Source organism: Chiloscyllium plagiosum, unplaced genomic scaffold, assembly GCF_037043375.1.
Source record: "Chiloscyllium plagiosum isolate Xiang-an unplaced genomic scaffold, Cpla_swu_hap1 HiC_scaffold_8, whole genome shotgun sequence".
Classification (NCBI taxonomy): domain Eukaryota; kingdom Metazoa; phylum Chordata; class Chondrichthyes; order Orectolobiformes; family Hemiscylliidae; genus Chiloscyllium; species Chiloscyllium plagiosum.
This window is the reverse complement of record NW_028270146.1, coordinates 88,047,659-88,067,064: the sequence shown is the minus strand read 5'-3', so window position 1 is coordinate 88,067,064 and position 19,406 is coordinate 88,047,659. Positions and strand designations below refer to the sequence as shown.

The 19,406-nt window shown below is 42.3% G+C and overlaps 1 protein-coding gene across 2 annotated transcripts in view; it reads left to right on the top strand.

Annotated features, from left to right (window-relative positions):
• map3k9 (mitogen-activated protein kinase kinase kinase 9) overlaps positions 1–19,406 on the top strand; it is a 143,425-nt gene that overhangs the window by 106,329 nt on the left and 17,690 nt on the right. The window contains exons 3-8 of one of the 2 annotated variants that reach the window (XM_043698138.2): positions 1,402–1,582; positions 5,098–5,246; positions 5,754–5,929; positions 8,777–9,017; positions 9,334–9,456; positions 17,326–17,479. In XM_043698138.2, the coding sequence (XP_043554073.2) occupies positions 1,402–1,582; positions 5,098–5,246; positions 5,754–5,929; positions 8,777–9,017; positions 9,334–9,456; positions 17,326–17,479 (1,024 nt within the window). Of the gene's footprint in view, positions 1–1,401; positions 1,583–5,097; positions 5,247–5,753; positions 5,930–8,755; positions 9,018–9,333; positions 9,457–17,325; positions 17,480–19,406 lie in introns of both variants that reach the window. The other variant, XM_043698137.2, reaches the window with a different exon arrangement.

Sequence of the window (19,406 nt, the reverse complement as noted above, 5' to 3'; positions counted from 1 at the left end):
TGGCTTGGACAGAATGCAAATGTCCTACTATGTCTTGTGATAATAAATGTGTGTGTTTTCTTATCCTTGTCATTTGTAGCCCAATTAAATAGTCGTTGCAACAGGTTTTATTTGCTTAAAATAAAAAGGTGATTTAACCTTGCACACTTACCCCAAATCAAATGCGACATATTGTATGCACGAGGATTAGACACTGGTGAAGGTAATATACTGTTTGGTCCCACCTGCTCCAGACATGTGTAGTAACATATCTCTGAACAGGTTGATTAGAAAAATAGGTTAAATAAAAACAATTATAATTATCTTGCATTGGACCTCTTGTCAGCAATAGTAGTGCATCTACCCCTGGACTGAGGTGCCCAGGTTTGGGTCTCACCTGCTGTAGAGGTATGTACTAACATCTCTGAAGTGGTTGATTAGCAAATATCTTGCAACGGCAATCGCCCTCTGGACCAGGAACCCTGGGCTTAAAGTTTTATCTATTCCAGAGTGATGTAAAAGCCTATCTGAGCAGGTTGATTTTAAAAAAACTATGATTATCCTGCGGTTGTAGTGTCTCTACCTATGGACCAGGAGGCCTGGGTTCATCCACACCTGCTCCAGATGTGTGTCATAACACCTCTGAAAGGTTGATTAGAAAATATCTTTAATTATCTCATCCTCTGATTTACAATCTCCAGTTTCCCATGACATAGGCCTGTAGTTCCTTGGATGGTTTTGATGCCTAAAAGTTCAAGAATGGGTCTCTAAAGCAAAAGGTTTACAGGCTGTGAGGGTATTCATTGTCAAGTTTCCAGAATGTTTTCTCAGGTGAACTTGAAGTTGGAACAATGGGGGTGGAGGTGAAGTTGGAGGTGGAGGAGGGTGTATGGAGTTGAATCTTCCTTTCTGTTGTATTCCACGGTTTGCAAGGTATTGCTATTAATTTTGTTGGCTGATTGCTGGCATGAAGCTGGTCTGAACTCTGGCTTGGTTCATTCACTGCTGGTAGATGTAACTCCTCAACAAATATAAAACCTCTTCCACACAAAAAGCTTGTTTGTATTCATGTTGATTTCAACATGTCTTTTGAGACTTTAGGGCATTCGGACAATTTGATTTCCTCTAAAGGTAAATATGTCCCATTCAGTGGATTATTTGATTGGTTGCAGCAAAGTTCAACGATTCACATCAGTCTGGAATGTTCTTCTGTTCCCCCTTGTGGGATTGCGATCAAATTCATAAGAAGAGGTCAGGTACCCCCGGGCAGCCATATATTCCAGCCTTTGTGTTTAGTTTTAATATGTAAAATAGGATATATGCCAGCAAGGGGCATGATGCACGCATCTTCCAGTTTTTGTTGAGCTGTCCTCCATGGATATTTTTGTTGAGGTTAAAAACTCTCACTCCATTTATCCCTAGTTTTGATACACGAGAAGGTGGAAAATGAGAGCCTTAGTAACAAGACTCTGAAAATCACAGACTTCGGCCTGGCACGAGAGTGGCACAAGACTACCAAAATGAGTGCTGCGGGGACCTATGCCTGGATGGCACCAGAAGTCATCCGATCCTCCATGTTCTCCAAGAGCAGCGACATCTGGAGGTATGAACTTATTGGTAGGCCTTGTTCCTTTATCCTTTGCCCTGATGGTATCTTATGCATTTGAAAAGAAAAGGTGGGGGTAATATGATTTCTGTAGATAGATATAGTGATGTGGTAATGTGCGGAGAGGTTGTGCATATCTTAATTCATGTTAGTCACAGGAAAGAAAGAGTGAAGGTGAAAGCTAGCTGGCTGGTCACTGAATGGCAGGTAAGCCAGCTATTACATACCAGTGTCAACTCTGGGACGAACCTTTGAAAGGATTAAATCCTTTGGTAGCTCATGAGTTTGAAGTGTTAAATACGTGAGACATTGATGTGGGGTTACAAAGTTACTATTGCAATCCATTAGACCAATCAGAATCAAAATATCTGTGATTTTGCATGTGTGCCATTTTTGAAAGACTGCTCTAATGCGCAGAGATGAGGAGTTGCACCACGTTATCTATTGTGTGCTTCTTTATCAACTTCTGTTTTTATTGTTTTCTTGTCCTCTATCCATCTTACTCACCTTCCTGCCTCTCCTCATTTGGGGCGAGGATGTCAGAGAGGACAGGACCAGTGGTAGACATGGAGGTGCAGTCAAACAAGATGAGCATTTCAACTTCCATAAATATTTATATCATTCCAAACTGCACTGTGTCTGTCAGACTGGAAGGCCAGAAGATCATTTCTGAATCTCTGGCTCAAGAAGCTATACTATTAAGACACAAACTATATCCAACCACTCTCTTGCCCCCACCGCTGCCTCAGGTATTGTGCATGTGTACGTTTTGAAAATGTTTATTTTAGCAGTTGTTGTCCAGACATACAGAAAGCTCACTTGCAATCTGCAACTCTGGATACTTCCCAAACATCAAGCTCATTACTTACAGAGGATGTTGTGAGTATGAAAGCTGCAATTCTTTATGAGGCGAGAAGCTATCCCAAAAGGTGGATATGGACAAGGAAGATGTATTTGTTCATTTAAAGAAAGCTACATTACTCAGCCCCCTTGCCCTGTCATTAATGTACCTCATTCTCCTGGTTTTACCCAACAAAGCCCTATGTAGATTTATAATGCAGAAAGGCCCTTCAGCCCACCTAGTCTGCACCAACAGAACTACCACTAAAACTGTGCTAATTCCCAATATTTTCCACCTGTCCCATATCCTTGAATGTTGTGATTTTTGAACTGGTCATACAAATTTTTTTTTTAAAGATTATAAGGTTTCTGGCTTCCACTGCCTTCTCAGGCAGTGCCTTCTAGATTCCCGCTACCCGCTGAGTGAAAAAGTTTTTTTTCCCCCAAATCCTGACTGAATCTCCTTACCCTAAGATTATACCATCGCATGATTGACCCCTCAGTCAAGGGGTCTGCTCTCTATTCACCCTATCCATACTCCTCATAATCTTTATACACCTCAATGAGGTCCCTTCCTCCGACCTCTCTGTTGTAAAGAAAACAATCCAAGCCTATTTAGTGTCTCCTTTATAGCTCAATTCACACTAGGCAACATCCTGGGTGAACCTCCTCTATACCTCAGCCCATGCTATCGCAATCTTCCTGTAGTGAGGTGACCAGAACGCGCACAGTACTCCAGTTGTGGTCTGTCTAACAATAGCTGATCTCGCTTTGACTAGCTTCCTTTACTGATGTAGGATCTGTTCTATATCTGGATCATTCTTTGTGTGAAGAATACTTGTCCTGAGCTTGAGGCAGTTTTGAACCTGTGTCCCTGCTCAAAGCAGTGCTCAGAATTCGGTTGCTACGCATTTACTGTTTTGGACAGGTCTATAAATACTTTTCTATTAAAGATGAAGAACCAACACTCATCAGGTTTGAAACTAAGAATCTGACTCTAGAACTTGGCTGTTCTGTTTTCTGAGACAAACAAAACACAGACAGAACAATTTTTTAACAGGAACTGTTCAATTTTTGTTTGATGAATAGTCCCGAGAGTGGAATTCCTGGCGGATGGGAGAACTTTGTTGGGTGAGAGGTCCAAGATCAGGGGACTATGAACTTAATTTGCAATTAAGTTCTCAGAACCTCTGTGATGAATCAAACTCCTCAACAGCAGGATGTGGAAACATTTATCCTTACTTTTGCATTTCATGTTATGCTCATTAAAAGGCCTGCTCACCAGAATTAAGTTTCCCCTTTCCAATTAAGTTCTCCACGAGAGAGCTGACTGTGCCTTTATGAATCCTGACCACATAAGAGGCATCCAGTGGGTGACGTGCTTTACCTGCTTGACTTTGAAGTGAGTTGTCTCCCTCTTTGAGGAGGGTTTGTCTGTGCCTTACCTTATTTGAGATCAGAGTCTATGAAGCACAGGCCATGAAAGATGATTGACTGGGGTGAGGGGGGGTGGTGGGGGGTTTGGTGGTGAGGGAGTACAGAAAGCTGGAGTGTCATGCCTACGGGAAATTGTGGATGACCAAGGATGGGGATCTGATCAAACAAGGTGGCAGAGGGTCTAGGAAAGGAGACAAAAAAAAACTGCAGATGCTGGAATCCAATATTTCTGCCTGGGACTCAACATTTTGAGTTCTCCAATCTCAAATAACCTGCCCACCCATCTCCTCCACGACTCCATTTCCAGGCCCGCCTCCTCCCTTCCATTCCACCTGCTGACCCTTCCTTCCAGCTACCAACCAGATTCTCTTATCGCTACCTCACCGTTCCACCCCTCTCCCCACCCAAAACCCTCCCACCACCACCTTTATCTGCAGCTCCCCCTACCCACTCCAGCTCCATTCCTGAAGATGGGATATACCCGAAACATTGCGTTCTTCACCTCCTGATGCTGCCTGGCTTGCTGTGTTCTTCCAGCCTCTAGGAAAGGATGCCTGCCGACCAGGGAAACGTCAGAATATTTACTGCAGGCTTCCACGTCCAGGAGCCCGAGTGTTAGCTTCTAGCTTGCAGTGAGTAAATGCCTGACCCTTTTAATTATTGAGCCTTTAACCCATTTCATTGCAACTGCAGGGCATTGATTTCCTGCTGACCTCAGCCCAGAATTTGCCATTTTTCATTCAGAGGGTTGTGTGTATAGAATGTGCTGCCAGAGGAAGTGGCGGAGGCTGGTACAGTTACAGCATTTAAAAGGCATCTAGATGGGTATATGAATAGAAAGGGTTTAGAGGAATATGGGCCAAGTGCTGGCAAATGTGACTAGATTAAGTTTGGATATCTGGTTGGCATGGTTGAGTTGGACTGAAGGGTCTGTTTCTGTGCTGTACATCTCTATGACACTATGTTTCTCTCGTGTTGCGTGTATGATAAGCTGAGTCATGTAATCATGTGAGAAAGAGAGACCTTCCCCCAGCCCAAGTGTGTCTCAATTCCACACGTTGTTGAACTTAGACTGTATAATGGGAGATTTCCCCCCACAAGTGGTCACATTCAGAATAGTATAGTCAGTGTAGAATCCAGCCCTGAATACGAGATCTTTTATATTAAATGCTACGAGGTTTTATGCAATTAAGACTTTTTAAAAATTAACTGAGAGCCTTCTGCTTATCCCTCAGCTACGGTGTGTTGCTGTGGGAACTACTGACTGGGGAAGTTCCATTCAGGGGGATTGATGGACTGGCTGTGGCCTATGGGGTGGCTATGAACAAATTGTCCCTTCCTATTCCTTCAACCTGCCCGGAACTATTCAGCAAACTCATGGAAGGTAAGGTGTCCACCTTCACTGAGTCAGAAATACATCAGTACAAGTGTGAAGATTAACCACAGGATTAAATTGAATTCACATTTCCGACATGTTATCTCTTTGTCAAAGAACTGCCATTTGATTTAACACGTTTTCTCCAATTTTGAGCTTCACTTTCCCTGCTGTTTAAAGACTAGTTTAGAAAGCTGTCCTGATGATATATTCCATTCTATCATAGATCCTAATTCCCTTTCTTGCCTTCCTTACCTACCAGTTCAAAATTAAGGGTGCGATTGAGGAGAACAAATAGATATTCTTTTAAATATTTGCATGAGGTATGAGTTGGTGACGTACCAATGCCCAGTGTTTCAGGTTTGAAAATGGTGCACCATAACATTGCTGATGCTTTGCCAAACATCTAAATGCTAAACTATAAAAATGTTGGCCTCATATTGTAACCTCTTCCTTGGCAAGGAGACCAGTAGAAGGAAACACATAACAATATAAATTTTGGTACCTTTGCTTCAGATTGCTGGAACACAGATCCGCACTCCCGCCCCTCATTCAGCTGCATTCTGGACCAACTCACCGCCATCGAGGAGTCAGGCTTTTTTGAAATGCCGCAGGATTCATTTCACTCCTTGCAAGAAGAGTGGAAACAGGAGATCCAGGAAATGTTCGAACAACTCCGGGAAAAGGAGAAGGTAGGATATTTAAACTTTTCTGCTTTAATTTCTTTCCCCTTCCCCGACTCTTTCCCTAATCCTCTTGCTTTCTTGGAGTTGGGCTTTCTCTTTGTCGTCTCTGTGCACTATACTTCAACCAACCAAAACGATTTAGAAATGCAAGCTTAACCAATGAGGCTGAACCGGGTGTAATGTCCCTTTGTGTAATTCAGCACCACTGGGTGAAGCAATAGCAATATAGTGCATCGCTCTCTGTTGTGCTCTGTAGGTTTCCTAGTTCGAGAACAGATCATCACTTTCCAACTGAGTCTTCGTGAGGCTTATTTGAAAGTCATCTAGCACATCAGTAGGGTCCCAATCTCCAGGCCAAAGATTGCAAGTTCAAAAGTTGCTGTATTCTGAATGTAGCTGAACAAATTGACCCGTAAATTTTGTCTGATACACCCATGGCAGGTGGTAAATTCAGGAGAATACTCCGGTCAGCAATGCTTGAATGGCAATAGATCCCCGCAAGTTACAACTTTGGCAACCTGCAATATGTAAAACCTACCTGTGGGAACAGATGTAAGCATATGCTTTTTCCAGTTCTTATGCCACAAAGCATGACAAAAGGGAAGAAGAATCATAGCATCCTTGCAGTGTGGAAGCAAGTCATTCGGCCCATCAAATCCACACCGACCCTCCAAACAGCAGCCCCCTCAGACCCATTCTCATACCCTATTCCTGTATCCTTGCATTTACCAGGCTAATCCACCTAGCCTGCAAAAACCTAGACACTATGGGCAATTTAGCATGGCCAATCCATCCAACCTGACATCTTTGACTGTGGGAAGAAACTGAAGCACCTGGAGGAAATCCATGCAGATACAGGCACAGCCTTACTGTAATGGGAAGACCTCGTAAAAGAAATTTCTTCAGCTAGGGTGTGGCGAATCTATGGAATTCACTGCCACAAAGCTGGGAAGGTCAGGTCATTGTGTATATTTAAGATGGGGATAGATAGGTTCTTGATTGTCAAGGGCTACATGGAGAAAGTGAGAAAATGGGGTTGAGAAACCTATCAGCCATGATTGAACAGCGCAGTAGACTCAATGGCCTAAGTTCTGCTTTTATGTCTTCTGGTTTTATAACATGCAAACTTCACACAAGCAGGCGCCAGAGGCTGGAATCGAACCAGGGTCCTTGGCGCTGTGAGGCAGCAGTGCTTACCACTGAGCCACCATGCCACTTGGAGTGGGAGATTAATGTACTCTTCACTTGAAATACAAATGCTCCAAATGCTCAAAATATCCTGCTTACCAACCTTTGAATGTCTGTATGACATTGATTCTTCTGCCTCTGTACGAATAGCCAAGTGAGCTAATGTAGGCACAATCTGCTGGTACATTTTACCATCGATATTATAAAGTTCCAGCTGTGACTCCCATTATTGTGTGGGTTGAATAGAATGGACAGTAGGATAAAGCAAATCAGAATAGCGTTTCTCGCCAACCTTGGATTGTTGAGATCAGAGGATCCACCGTTTTAAGGGACTGAAAATCCGAGTTGCCTTAACATTAAGTGAAATGATCATTGGTTGATGAGCCAGCTTGCAGAACACAAATATCATATGCGTTACACCAACCATAAGACATAGGAGCAGAAGTAGGCCATTCAACCCATCGATTCTGCTCCACCATTCAATGAGACCATGGCTGATCTGATCACTTCTAGCTCCACTTTCCTGTCCTTTCCCCCTAACTGTTGACTCCCTGACTCATTAAAAATCTGTCTATCCCAGCCTTGAATGTACTTAAGGACCCAACCTCTACAGCCCTCTGCAGTAAAAAATTCTGCTTTCTGACAGATGAAATTCTCCCTCATCGCTATCTTAAATGGGTGACCCTTTACGGTGAGATTATGCTGTCTGGTCCTAGACCCTCCCCCAGGAGGAAACAACCTTTCTGAGTCTACCCTGTCAAGTCAGCTAAGAATCCTGTATGTTTCAATAAGATCTCCTCTCATTCCAGTGGGGACAGGCACGACCTACTCAAGCTCCCCTCATAAGTCAGTTCCTGCATATTTTGGGTCAGCCTAGTGAACCTATTCTAGCTTGCCTCCAGTGTCAATGAAGGGCAACATTTGGCGGTGCAGGCTTGGAGGGCCAAAGGGCCTGTTCCTGTGCTGTACTGTTCTTTGTTCATACCTTTCCTTCGACAAGAGGTTCAAAACTGTTCACAGTATTCCAGCTGTGGTCTAACTAGTTTTAGCAACACTTTCCTAGTTTTACACTCAGTCCCTTTGAAATAATGGCCAACATTCCATTTGCCTTCCCTATTTCCAGATGAAATTGTATGCTGGCTTTTTGTGATTTATTTACAAGAACTCCCAAATCTGTGTTCTGTACCTTTTCTGTAATCTTTCTCCTTTAAAGTAATATTCAGCTAATCTATTCTTCCTGCCAAAATACATAACCTCACATTTCCTAAGATTATAATTCATTTGCCAAGTTGTTGCCCACTGAGCTTAACTTGTGTGTATTTCTCTGCAGACTGTTTGTGTCAACCTCACCACTGGCCTTTCCATCTACTTAAGTCTCAATTTTTGTTTTAATTCATTTGTACGACATGGGCAGCACTGCCCAGAGGGCAATTAAGATTCACATATAGGCCAAACCAAGTAAGAACTGTAGATTTCCTTTCCTAATCGACATTAATGAACCAGATTGTTTTTTTAATCAACAATCAACAGCTGAGACTCTGAGCTGTGCCCAGAGGCAAAGAACAGTAACTGACCCCAGTAGTGGGTTTTAGCTCGGCCAGTTGCACCAGTTTTTTTTTTCTTTCGCTTTAATTCTGTCACCAGCAATCATTCCATCTTAACCAGGAATTACGCACCTGGGAGGAGGAGCTGTCCCGCGCTGCCCTGCAGCAGAAGAACCACGAGGAGGTGTTGCGACGCCGGGAGCAGGAGCTGGCTGAGCGGGAGATTGACATTCTGGAACGGGAGCTCAACATCATCTTCCACCAGCTCCACCAGGAGAAGCCCAAGGTGAAGAAACGCAAAGGCAACTTCAAGAAGAGTAGGCTCAAGCTCAAGGATGGCAACCGCATCAGTCTGCCCTCTGGTAGGTTGCATTCTTTTGTTGTCCCCCTCCAGAACCTATCCCCAAACATTCTCACCAAATGGCAGTGTTGGATGCTTTACTCAGTCAATAACAGGGAATGCTGGTAAAAGTTCTCAAGTGTTTGAAAGGCAGGTAACCATTCTTAAGTCTCTCTTCTTCGTACCCATCTCTCTCTCTCTCTCTCTCTCTCCTCTCCTGCTCTCTGCACCCTTTTTGTCCACTGTTTCTTCCTCCTCCACCCTCCCCAACTTCATCCCCATGACCACAACTCTCTCCAACTCTTCTTGAATTCTTTTGGCCTTCAAATATCCTACAGATTTCCAGCATAAGATCACCGTGCAGGCCTCCCCCACTCTGGATAAGAGGAAGAGTCTGATCAGCAGCAAGTCAAGTCCTCCAGCAAGTCCTACCATCATCCCGAGACTCAGAGCAATCCAGCGTGAGTACTGCAGCAACACATGGCTTTAGTAATTGGAACATCAAGTGTCATTTCTAGTGAGGCAAATGTTGTACATATTTTTGATAGTAAGTATACTGAAGGCAGTAATGACCAAAAGGTAGTTTGATATTCATCAGAATTCATCTGCGCAATTTGTGCTTTATGTCTCACTACTTCTGTCCTCTGTTCCACTAGATATAACTTACTTCAACTAAAGCGGTGATATCAAATTGACAAAGAAACTCTTAACATTAATGATACCCTGGCTTCCAGCAAATCTGTCTCACTCCCCTCTTCAAGACATAGTCCATATTTTAGTTGTTACCAAAACTACCAAAATGTGTTAGAATTTTCATCAATCCTGTGAAATGTTTACAATTTCAACATTTCTCCAGTTTCAAATGACCCTCTGTGCTTTGCTTTTATGTTTGACAATCTCTAGCCTTCTCTCTGTTTTAGCGTGCTCCTAAGTAGCTGCTGTCTGTTAATGACAGTGAATGACTCGCGGGTGACCAGTTAACGGAGAATCACATGAGGCATTTTAACCCTCAGCAGGTAGATTGATGACTTATGAGAGGGCTTGATTTGCCACTGCTCATTTAGGACACAAGATGGCGCACTTCCCAAAGCATAGCCTATTCCGTCACAAATGGAACAAGAGACTGCAGCTACATTTTATCTGAGCAGTAGCACTTTCTCAGTTTATCAATCAGGACCTGCATCTAACCTGCCTCATCTCTGGTACTGACCTGTTGATGATACGGAGTTTAATAAACCAGACTCCAATTCTGCATTATCTCAAAGGTTAATCTCTGTGTGTGTGTGTGTGTGTGTCTCTCTCTCTCACTCTCTAGCATTTTTTTCCCTCCTCTATCCATGATGGTTGTAAAAAGTTAAATTCCATTTTTATTTTAAACAATGCTTTGCCCAAAGAATTTGAACACTGTCCTTTCATCTGAGTTTGACCTTAGTGAGGTGAGAAGAGATCTACAATCTAGCCATTGTCCATTAACATTCAATGGCATCATAATCACCAAATCCTCTGCTGTCAATGTCTTGGGCATTACTATTGGCCAGAAGCCCTATAAATAGAATGACTACAAGAGCAGGTGAGAGGCAAGATTGACTCCGCTCTTGATTCCCCAAAGCGAGTCTACCATCTACAAGGCACAAGTCAAGAGTATTCCCCACTTGCCTGGATTGGTGCAGCTCCAACAACCCTCAAGACACTTGACACCATCCAGGACAAAACAGACCACTGTAGTGGCACCACATCCACAAATATTCACTCCCTCCACCACTGACGATCAGCAGCAGCAGTGTGTGCAATCTAAAAGATGCACTGCAAATGTTTTCCACGGCTCCTCAGAAAGCATCTTCCCTCATGACCACTACTATCTAGGACAAGGGCAGCAAAAATACATGGGAACACCACCACCTTCACATTCCCTTCCAAGCCACTCACCATCCTGACCTGGCGTAGGCATTTCATCGCATTCCACTTGCTCCACTATTTAATACAGTTGTGCTGACCAAACCCCTCAGTGCCTTTTATTGTCAAATTCTTCAGAATCCTTTAGGCCATTAATAATCCAGAATGTATCAACCTCAACTTTAAATACACTTAAACATTGCTTTTCCATGGTCCTTTGGTATAGGGAATTCCAAAGATTTGCTTCTATCTCGATTTATAAAAAAATTCTTTTTTCAGTCCTAAATTGCAGTTCCATTATTTTCAAATGAAGGTCCTTGAATCTAGACTCCATAACTAGGGGAAACATCTTGAAATAACTCCACAGAGGTATCCCATTACCAAAACAACCTTAACTTAAATGTGCATAGTGCTTGACACTGGTCCAGCTTCCTCAGTGTTTGCTGTCAGGGTGAACAGAGCCTCTGACACTCCTTTTTTTTCTGATCACCAAGTCACCCTTTATTTACAAACGGAGAGTCCTTGACACTGATCCAGCTCCCTCACAGCCAGCTGTCAGAGTGAACAGAACCTCTGACACTCATTCCTGTTTATATCTGTCAGATGGGGCTCCCTGATTGGACCATATTGTGAGGTTCACCCAGTTGTCCTCGTTACAATCACTACACCCCACACCCTCTAAGTGCAGGGTCGAAGGCCTGTTCATTTTCTTGTAGCCTCTCCTGGGGTATATTTTTACACAGGGTCAGATGCTTCCAACTCGGCTTCCAATACAGGTGGTGTGTACTGGACTGTAGCCCATCTCTTACGCCCTGAGCGACTCAGAAGAAATTCATCCTCTTTAGGCAGTAAAGGCATTGAGGCTGCGACATCCACCGTATCCATCTCAGATTCTGAGGTTTCTTCAACGCTGGATGGAGAGGGAGAACCCACATGTTCAGAAAGCCTTTCCAGTTGTTCTGAGGGGCTGGCTGCAGTTTGCTCCTCTCCAGTTTGCAAGTTTTTAGTTTTCATGTGGTCAATGTGCTTGTTCAGGACTGCCTCACATATCCAAATATGCAGGGCCATTCCTGTGGTTTTGGCATCAAACTTTGTTACTTGAAGTAAACTGCTTCTCTTCCTTAACAGTCTTGTGTCCAGGCTGGTGCAGAGTCTTCTCCCCATTAGCATCTCTGCTGAAGTTATCCCTGTAGTTGCATGAGGGGTGGCCCTATAATCAAGTAGGAAATGGGACACTTTGCTATGGAGAGAGGCTGTAGACTGTTTCTTTGAGCCTGCCTTCAAAGTTTGGCATGCTCTTTCCACCAGACCATTGGACATTGGATGGTATCAAGCTGTTCTTATGTGCCAAATGCCATTCGACTTTAGGCAATACTCATTCCCTGCTATTCATGATGCCCATGGTCTTGTGACTAGCACTTCCGGGAGACTCTGTGTTGCAAAAGATGCTTTCAGCTTTTCTCTGATCATCCCCGTGTTTCATGAATGAACTCAACGCACATCCAACCACTTTGAGTGGGTGTCCACAATGACTAGGAACATTGAGCTGATGAAAGGGCCAGCATTATAGACATGTAACTGAGTCCAGGGTTTACCTGGTTATTCTCACCAATGTGGAGAAGCTGCTGGCAGTAAATTTTGTCCTTGTTGGCACTCTGGGCACTGCACCACCAATACAGCTATGTTGGCATCCAATCCTGGCCAACCAGGCATTGCTTCTAGGCAACGTCTTCATTTTGGAAATCCCTGGATCACTCTTGCTACCCATAATAAATTGCTGTCCTCTATGGTGATCTGGACTTGAGAGGTCTGGAAAGGATTCAGTTCTGGCTGTGACAGCCCTTTCATTTCCCCCATCACTGCCAGCTGTTTTAGTTTTACCAGGACTGGATCTTTCTGCATCCACAGTCTGATATTGTCAGCAGTGACCGGAAGGGTGACCAGAAAGTTAAAAACCAAAATGGACTCTCCCAGGGGAGGCACCACCGGTAGTGGGAGGCAGCGCAAGGCATCTGCATTTGCTACTTGGTCTCCCGGTCAGTGTTCCAACTTGTAATTATACGCTGTCAGAATGAGATTCTACTGCTGATTTCGATCTGAAGCAATGGATTGCACGGCCTCTTTGATGTGGAGTTGCCGGTATTGGACTGGCCTGGACAAGGTCAGAAGTCACACAACACCAGTTTATAGTACAACAGGTTTATTTGAAAGCACAAGCTTTAGGAGTGTTTGTCCTTTGTCAGGTGAGACATGTTTGAGTAGCCCTAGCAGCGGTTTGTAATCTATTACTATTACAAGTTTACACCTGTATTGGTGGAACTTTCTCACACCAAAGATGCTTGCCAAACCTTCCTCCTTTATCTGGGCGTACTTGCGCTCTGCATCAGCCAAAGTCTGGGAAGCATATGCTATTAGGTGTTTTGCTCTATTAGGCGATCTATGAGCCAACACTGCCCCTATACTGTATGGGGAAGCATCACATGTCAGTCCCAGATCTCGCTTGTGTTCATAGTGTGCCAACACCTTAGACAATGATAGCTGCTTCTTCATTCCCCTCAAGACTACGCCCTGGCTACAACACCATTTCCAAGGATGAACTTTTTTCAATAGCTGATGAACGGGTACCAGAATGGAGTCCAAGGAATGACCTAAGTTCGGTCAACTTTTGAAAGGTTTTGATATCTGATGCCTCAGAAATATTAGGTTCCTAATAACCAAAAAAGCTGCTAGTCCACAAGCTGCCAGGAGAATTACTTATTACTTGTCATCTGCCCCAATTTGGAAAACAAACATGTTCTTTCCAGATACTGGGCCCAGTCTTCAGCAGGATCAAATGAGTCAAGCTTCCCGAAATTGTGGCATTTACCCCAACTCAAAAATGACTGTTGCGAGCAAGTTACTTCAGCAGCTTATTTTTTTTTCTCTCGCCACCACTGAAATAACTCCACAGAGGTCGGTATCCCATCACCAAGTTGCCCTTTACTTACACGTGCACAGTACTTGACACTGGTCTGGCTACCTCAGAACCAGCTCTGACTGACCAGACTCTGAGATTCCTGTTTATATCAGGGTTTCCTAATTGGACCAGGTTAACAGCCCCAATCAGGGAACACACCTGGCTGACCTTTTTACAATCACTGCACATTTTACCTGCATCTACCCTGTCCATCCCTGCAGGTATTTTGTGGGTTTCAATTAGATCATTCTTTGAGAAACTAGACAATATAGGCCCAGTTTTCCCAATCTCTCTTCACAAGACAGTCCCACCATCTTGGGAAGAAGTCTGGCGAACCTTTGCACTTCCTGTATCTTTCTTGTGACAGGAAAACTGCACACAGTACTCCAGGGCAGACTACCCAGACTTCTGTACAATTGATCGCCAAACATATCACTGTTCCTTCAGTGTTACTGTGACAAAATCTTGGAACTATTTTCCCTAAGAGCATTGTGGAGTACCCACATTAAATAGACTGAACCAGTTCAAGAAGATAACTCACCATCATTTTCTCAAGGGTATGTAGGCTTTGGCAGCGACACTGGCCCAGCCAGCACTGCCAACATTCTCTGAGTGAAGTAAAAACAAAATGAACTCTCCTTTCTGCTGTGCTGCCAGATAGTTTTCATTATCTAAATTAGTTTTGGTTTTGATGCAATTAATTAGAATTATTGAATTTATTTCAAATGGATCTTTTTCATAAACAATGACTGTAGCTCGAAGGAGCCACACTGGTTTACAACAAATTCTAAGGTGAACTTCAGATTTAATTTCATTCACTATCTCTGCTCCATTCACAGGCTGTGTATTCCATCTTGCAACTCTCCTCTATTCCCACTCTGTTTTTGAAATGCTATCTGTATCCCTTTGGGGGAGAAATAAATCAAGCAATGCTGTTAATTTCTGTCGTTGTTGAAACTTTATTGATGGAACAGCACAGCAGGTCAGGCAGCATCCAGGGAACAGGAGATTCGACGTTTCGGGCACAGGCCCTTCTTCAGGAATTCGGCCTGTGCCCGAAACGTCGAATCTCCTGTTCCCTGGATGCTGCCTGACCTGCTGTGCTGTTCCAGCAATAAAGTTTCAACTTTGATCTCCAGCATCTGCAGACTTCACTTTCTCCTGTTAATTTCTGTCATCCTCAATTGTTTTTCTCAACAGGTTATCAATCCAGCTCCCTTTTAAATCTTGAATCATAAAGTTCAGGCATCTTTCCATTGCATCTTTTTGCGCCATAACTAATGCTTCATTCTGATTTGATCATTTTTGCATCCAAAACATGACATCATTTATTGAGCAGAGTCATGGACCATCTCAGTTGTTAAAATAGGCACTGAAAGTGATCTAGGATCCCATCTTAGTCTCTGAGGGATGACCAATCGTGTAATTCAAGCTGAAAACTAGCGAGTGAGTTTATTCAGAAGTAATGTAAAGAAATTAGCAACTGTATTCAATTTACGTAGGTTGCTAGACAATAGTTATCTGTTGGGTTTGTGCAGTTCTCTCTGGTGAATATATTATGCAGGAGGAGTGTATGATGAGAAGTAACTGGATAACCCCAGTTGTAATAACCTCAGCCTGAATAAGCAAACTGTTGGTAAAGAAACTGGATTGAGCATTAGTCATGCCTCTCTGCCAAAGGAATGATTTCACAAAAATAATGGTCTCTTTATCTAAACAAATTTGACAAACATAAGTAGTTTTCAAATTTTCAGTGAAGCCCTTTGGGTAACTTATCACATATCCAACTTAGGCTCTCATTCAGCCTCTGTTCAAAGTGGAGGATTGCTGAGCTAATCAATTCAATTATGATGACAATCCTTAATTTTTATCACTTTTCAAGAGTTAATTAACTTCCAACATTGTGACATTTGGACTCATGAATTATTTTTGCTCAATGCGAAAACTTAATTGGCTTTCTACTGTCTTTGTCTCAATCCTAAAGTTACCCAGCTAGACTTTGAAACACTGAGCACACTTTGAATGGCTAAGCTATAGAGTTATCAGATAACAACTCCTCTCCCACCCTCTCGGCTGGTATTTCAACATCTAAGACTTGGAGAAACCAAACAGATCCCAAACCCCTCCAATTTATCCAAAATACACAGTCAACTGCTGCCTCTTGGACTTTGATGTTAATCTGTTTCAGAAACAGTCAATGGCCTAGTTTAAATTGATTTTAGTAATTGGTAAAATGGAAAATCTTATCATTGGAAATTGGACCAATTTGAGTTACTTATCTCATGACTTCTTACAATTGCTGTCAGCATTGCATTGCCTATAATTTTGTGCTACAAAGAGCCCGACTTTAGGTCACTTTGACATCAGAATTGATATCAGAAAGTTTTTTTGTACAGCATTTGATCTGACAGATGGAATAGATTTTGGGTTCTGAGAGAGGATGCAACATTTGGGGGTCATTCAAAAGGCAGTTGGATGTCATGACGCAAATGGCAAAGAAAGCGAAGTGAGAGACCAAAGGATTTTTTTTTTCATTAACTACACTTGGATTAGCTGAATAGCTTTATTCCTCCATATTTGTTGTGTGGTTTAAATTTGGGAGCATCTCATGTTGCAAGCACAGCCAGAATTGGCAAGGTTAATGATACAGTGATGCAATGGCTTAGAGTGGAATTGGTTTTGACATCCATGACAAAGGCACATTGTTGAAGGAGAGTGTACTGATTGTACTAATAAAGCACCAAAATTTCGAATTAAATTAAGTTTCAATTAATCTTACAACACCTTTTATAACAAAACAGAAATGATTTCAAATAGTCTTTAATTGGAACAAATGGAAGGTTAAAAGTCAACATTTAATTCAAATATTATGATCTAAATTCCACACAGTATAGAGTGTTTTGCAGTCTATGGTTTGCATTTCCATTGTTTCTGCTGTGAAAACTAGCAGTCCACCTTGCAACTTGAGTTCTCCTGGATATTGCCTACCTGATGTTGTTGAATTAATGTTTGAAAATGCAGGCGGAAATGTCTAGCTAATTATCCCATGTCAGAGTTGGAAAAAAAGCAGTTTGAGGATTATCACTCATGACTAGTACCCCAATAGCCTCTGCTGAAAATGCATGTTTGGCAACTTTGCGTTGGGATCAGGATAAGCTGTGAAGTTCTTGTGGTCAAATTGCAGTCTCTAGATTTGCATCCATTGAATAACAATGTGATGGTGGGTACCAGAAGACCTTTGAAATGTGCATTTTTCTGGGGGGAAAGGTTGGGAAGGAAATCATTGTCAGTTCCGATGTTTGGTCAACAACATCTGAGCTGTATCTGGTCCTTTAGCGTGATGTTCTAAATGTGTACCATTGCTGGACAATTCATACGTTTTTGTATAAAAGTCTTACATGTTGAATAACATGAAATTATTTCACCAGTGACTGATATGAAACTACTGGGATAAACGGCCATCTTTTTAACCTCTTCATAGTAACACCAGGTGAAAGCAATAAGACCTGGAGTCGCAGTTCAGTGTTTCAGCGAGAAGAGTGTGATGAGGAAGAAAAGAAAGGACAGAAAAAGAAGGGCTGGACGTGGGGCCCCAGTTCTTTACATCAAAAGGATCTTACTGGTGGGGAAGATAGGTAAGAGTAAAGCATTATACAACATCAACTCTATGCTTGTTCATGTTACAGTCAGTGGGCTTACTGTAATTTCTAACAAACCTTTTTTTAGTTACATTCTGAGGGAAACTTGCAGCTTTTTGACTGCTGAGTATTATTATTGGAATAACTCCCGTGACCTCCAGCATTGCATTGCAATCAGAGGGACAGTGGATCAGTGATAAGCTCCAACATTGAAACCCTGAATCTCTCACGTGAGTTTCTTAACAAGTGTGACAGCCCCTCAGTTTGCAACAATAACATAGTACAATGTTCCAAAACTCTTTGAAGCAATGTTATCAAGTAAAATTCGAAACCAACCCGTAGGCGGAGATGTTAGAGCACATGCACAACAATTTCATCAAAAAGGTAAATTTTGAGGAGCATCTTGAGAGACAGAGCGATGGGAAGGAATTTCAGAGATTAGGGCTCTGGCAATTAAAGGCACGTTAGTAGTTTTGAGAAAGTCGATTTTACACGCAGTACTCCAGAAGCAATTTCAACAACTGCAGTGTAACTAAAGCATACTCTTCCTACTTATGTATTCAATTACCTTTGCAATAAATAATAACATTCAATTAACTTTCATAATTATTTGCTCTAACTACATTCTTACCTTTTGCAATTCATGCGCTAAAATAGCTAGATCGTTCTGCATCTCTGAGCTCTGTGATCTCTCACCATTTACATAATGTTGCTTCTTTTTTATTCTTCCTGCCAAAGTTAAGATGTATTATTGTTTTCCCACATTATAACCTATTTGCCAGATCCTTGCCTATACACTTAGCCTATCAACATCCCTTCGTAGCCAATTCATTCCCTTTTTACAATTTACTTCGCTACCTACCTTTCTAGTGTCGGCAAATCTTTCAACTGTACTTCTGGTCCCTTCATCCGAGTCATTTATATAAATTGTAAAAATTAAGGCCCAGCACTGATTTCCTGTAGTATACCACTTGTTACAAATTGCCAAACAGAAAATGACCCCTTGTACCTATTTTGTTCTCTATTGATTATCCAGTCGTCTATCCACGGCAATATGTTACCCATTAAACCATGAGCATTTATGTCTCTGCAATAACGCTTGATACAGTATCTTAGTGAATGTCTTTAGAAAACCTAACTCCACTGGTTTCCCCTTTATTTGTGTTAATTCTTCAAATAAATACGTTAGTTAATCACGATCTCCTTTTCACAGTCCATACTGACTCTGCCTGATTATCTTGAAATGTTGTAAATGCAGTGCTATAATGCTTTTAATAATAGTTACTAACACCTTCAGATGTTAAGGTAAGTGGCCTGTGGTTTCCTATTTCTGTCTCCTACCCTTTTTGAATAATGGAGCTATTCTCAAATCTGGTGGAGCATTCCCCAAATCTAGGGAACTTTGGAAAATTAAAACCAACGCAACAGTTATCTCAATAGCCTCACTTTTCAGACTCTAAGATGAAGTCTGTCAGGACCTGAGGATTTGGCAGCCCAGAGGTCAGTGCCATTTCCTTGGTATTAGAATTTTCTTGAGTCCCTCCCTTTGTTCCATTTCTTGATTTGTCACTAAGTTGTTACTGGTTTGTTATTTGTGTCATCTATAGTGAGCATAAATGCAAAATAGCTGGTCAATTCAATTTTCCATGATTAATTTCTCCAGACTTATTCTCTATAAGACCAATGTTGTCTGTTATATGTCTGAAGAAACGTTTACTATCATCACCCCGTGATATTCAACAGCATTACCATCACTGATTCAACCACTATCAACATTCTGGGGGTTACCGTTGACCAGAAATTAAACTGGAAAAGCCATGTAATTACTGTGGCCACAAGGGGCTAGAAATCCTGCAGCGAGAAACTCACTTGACTTCCCAAAGCTTGTCTGCCATTTACAAGGCATAAGTCGAGCATGTGATGG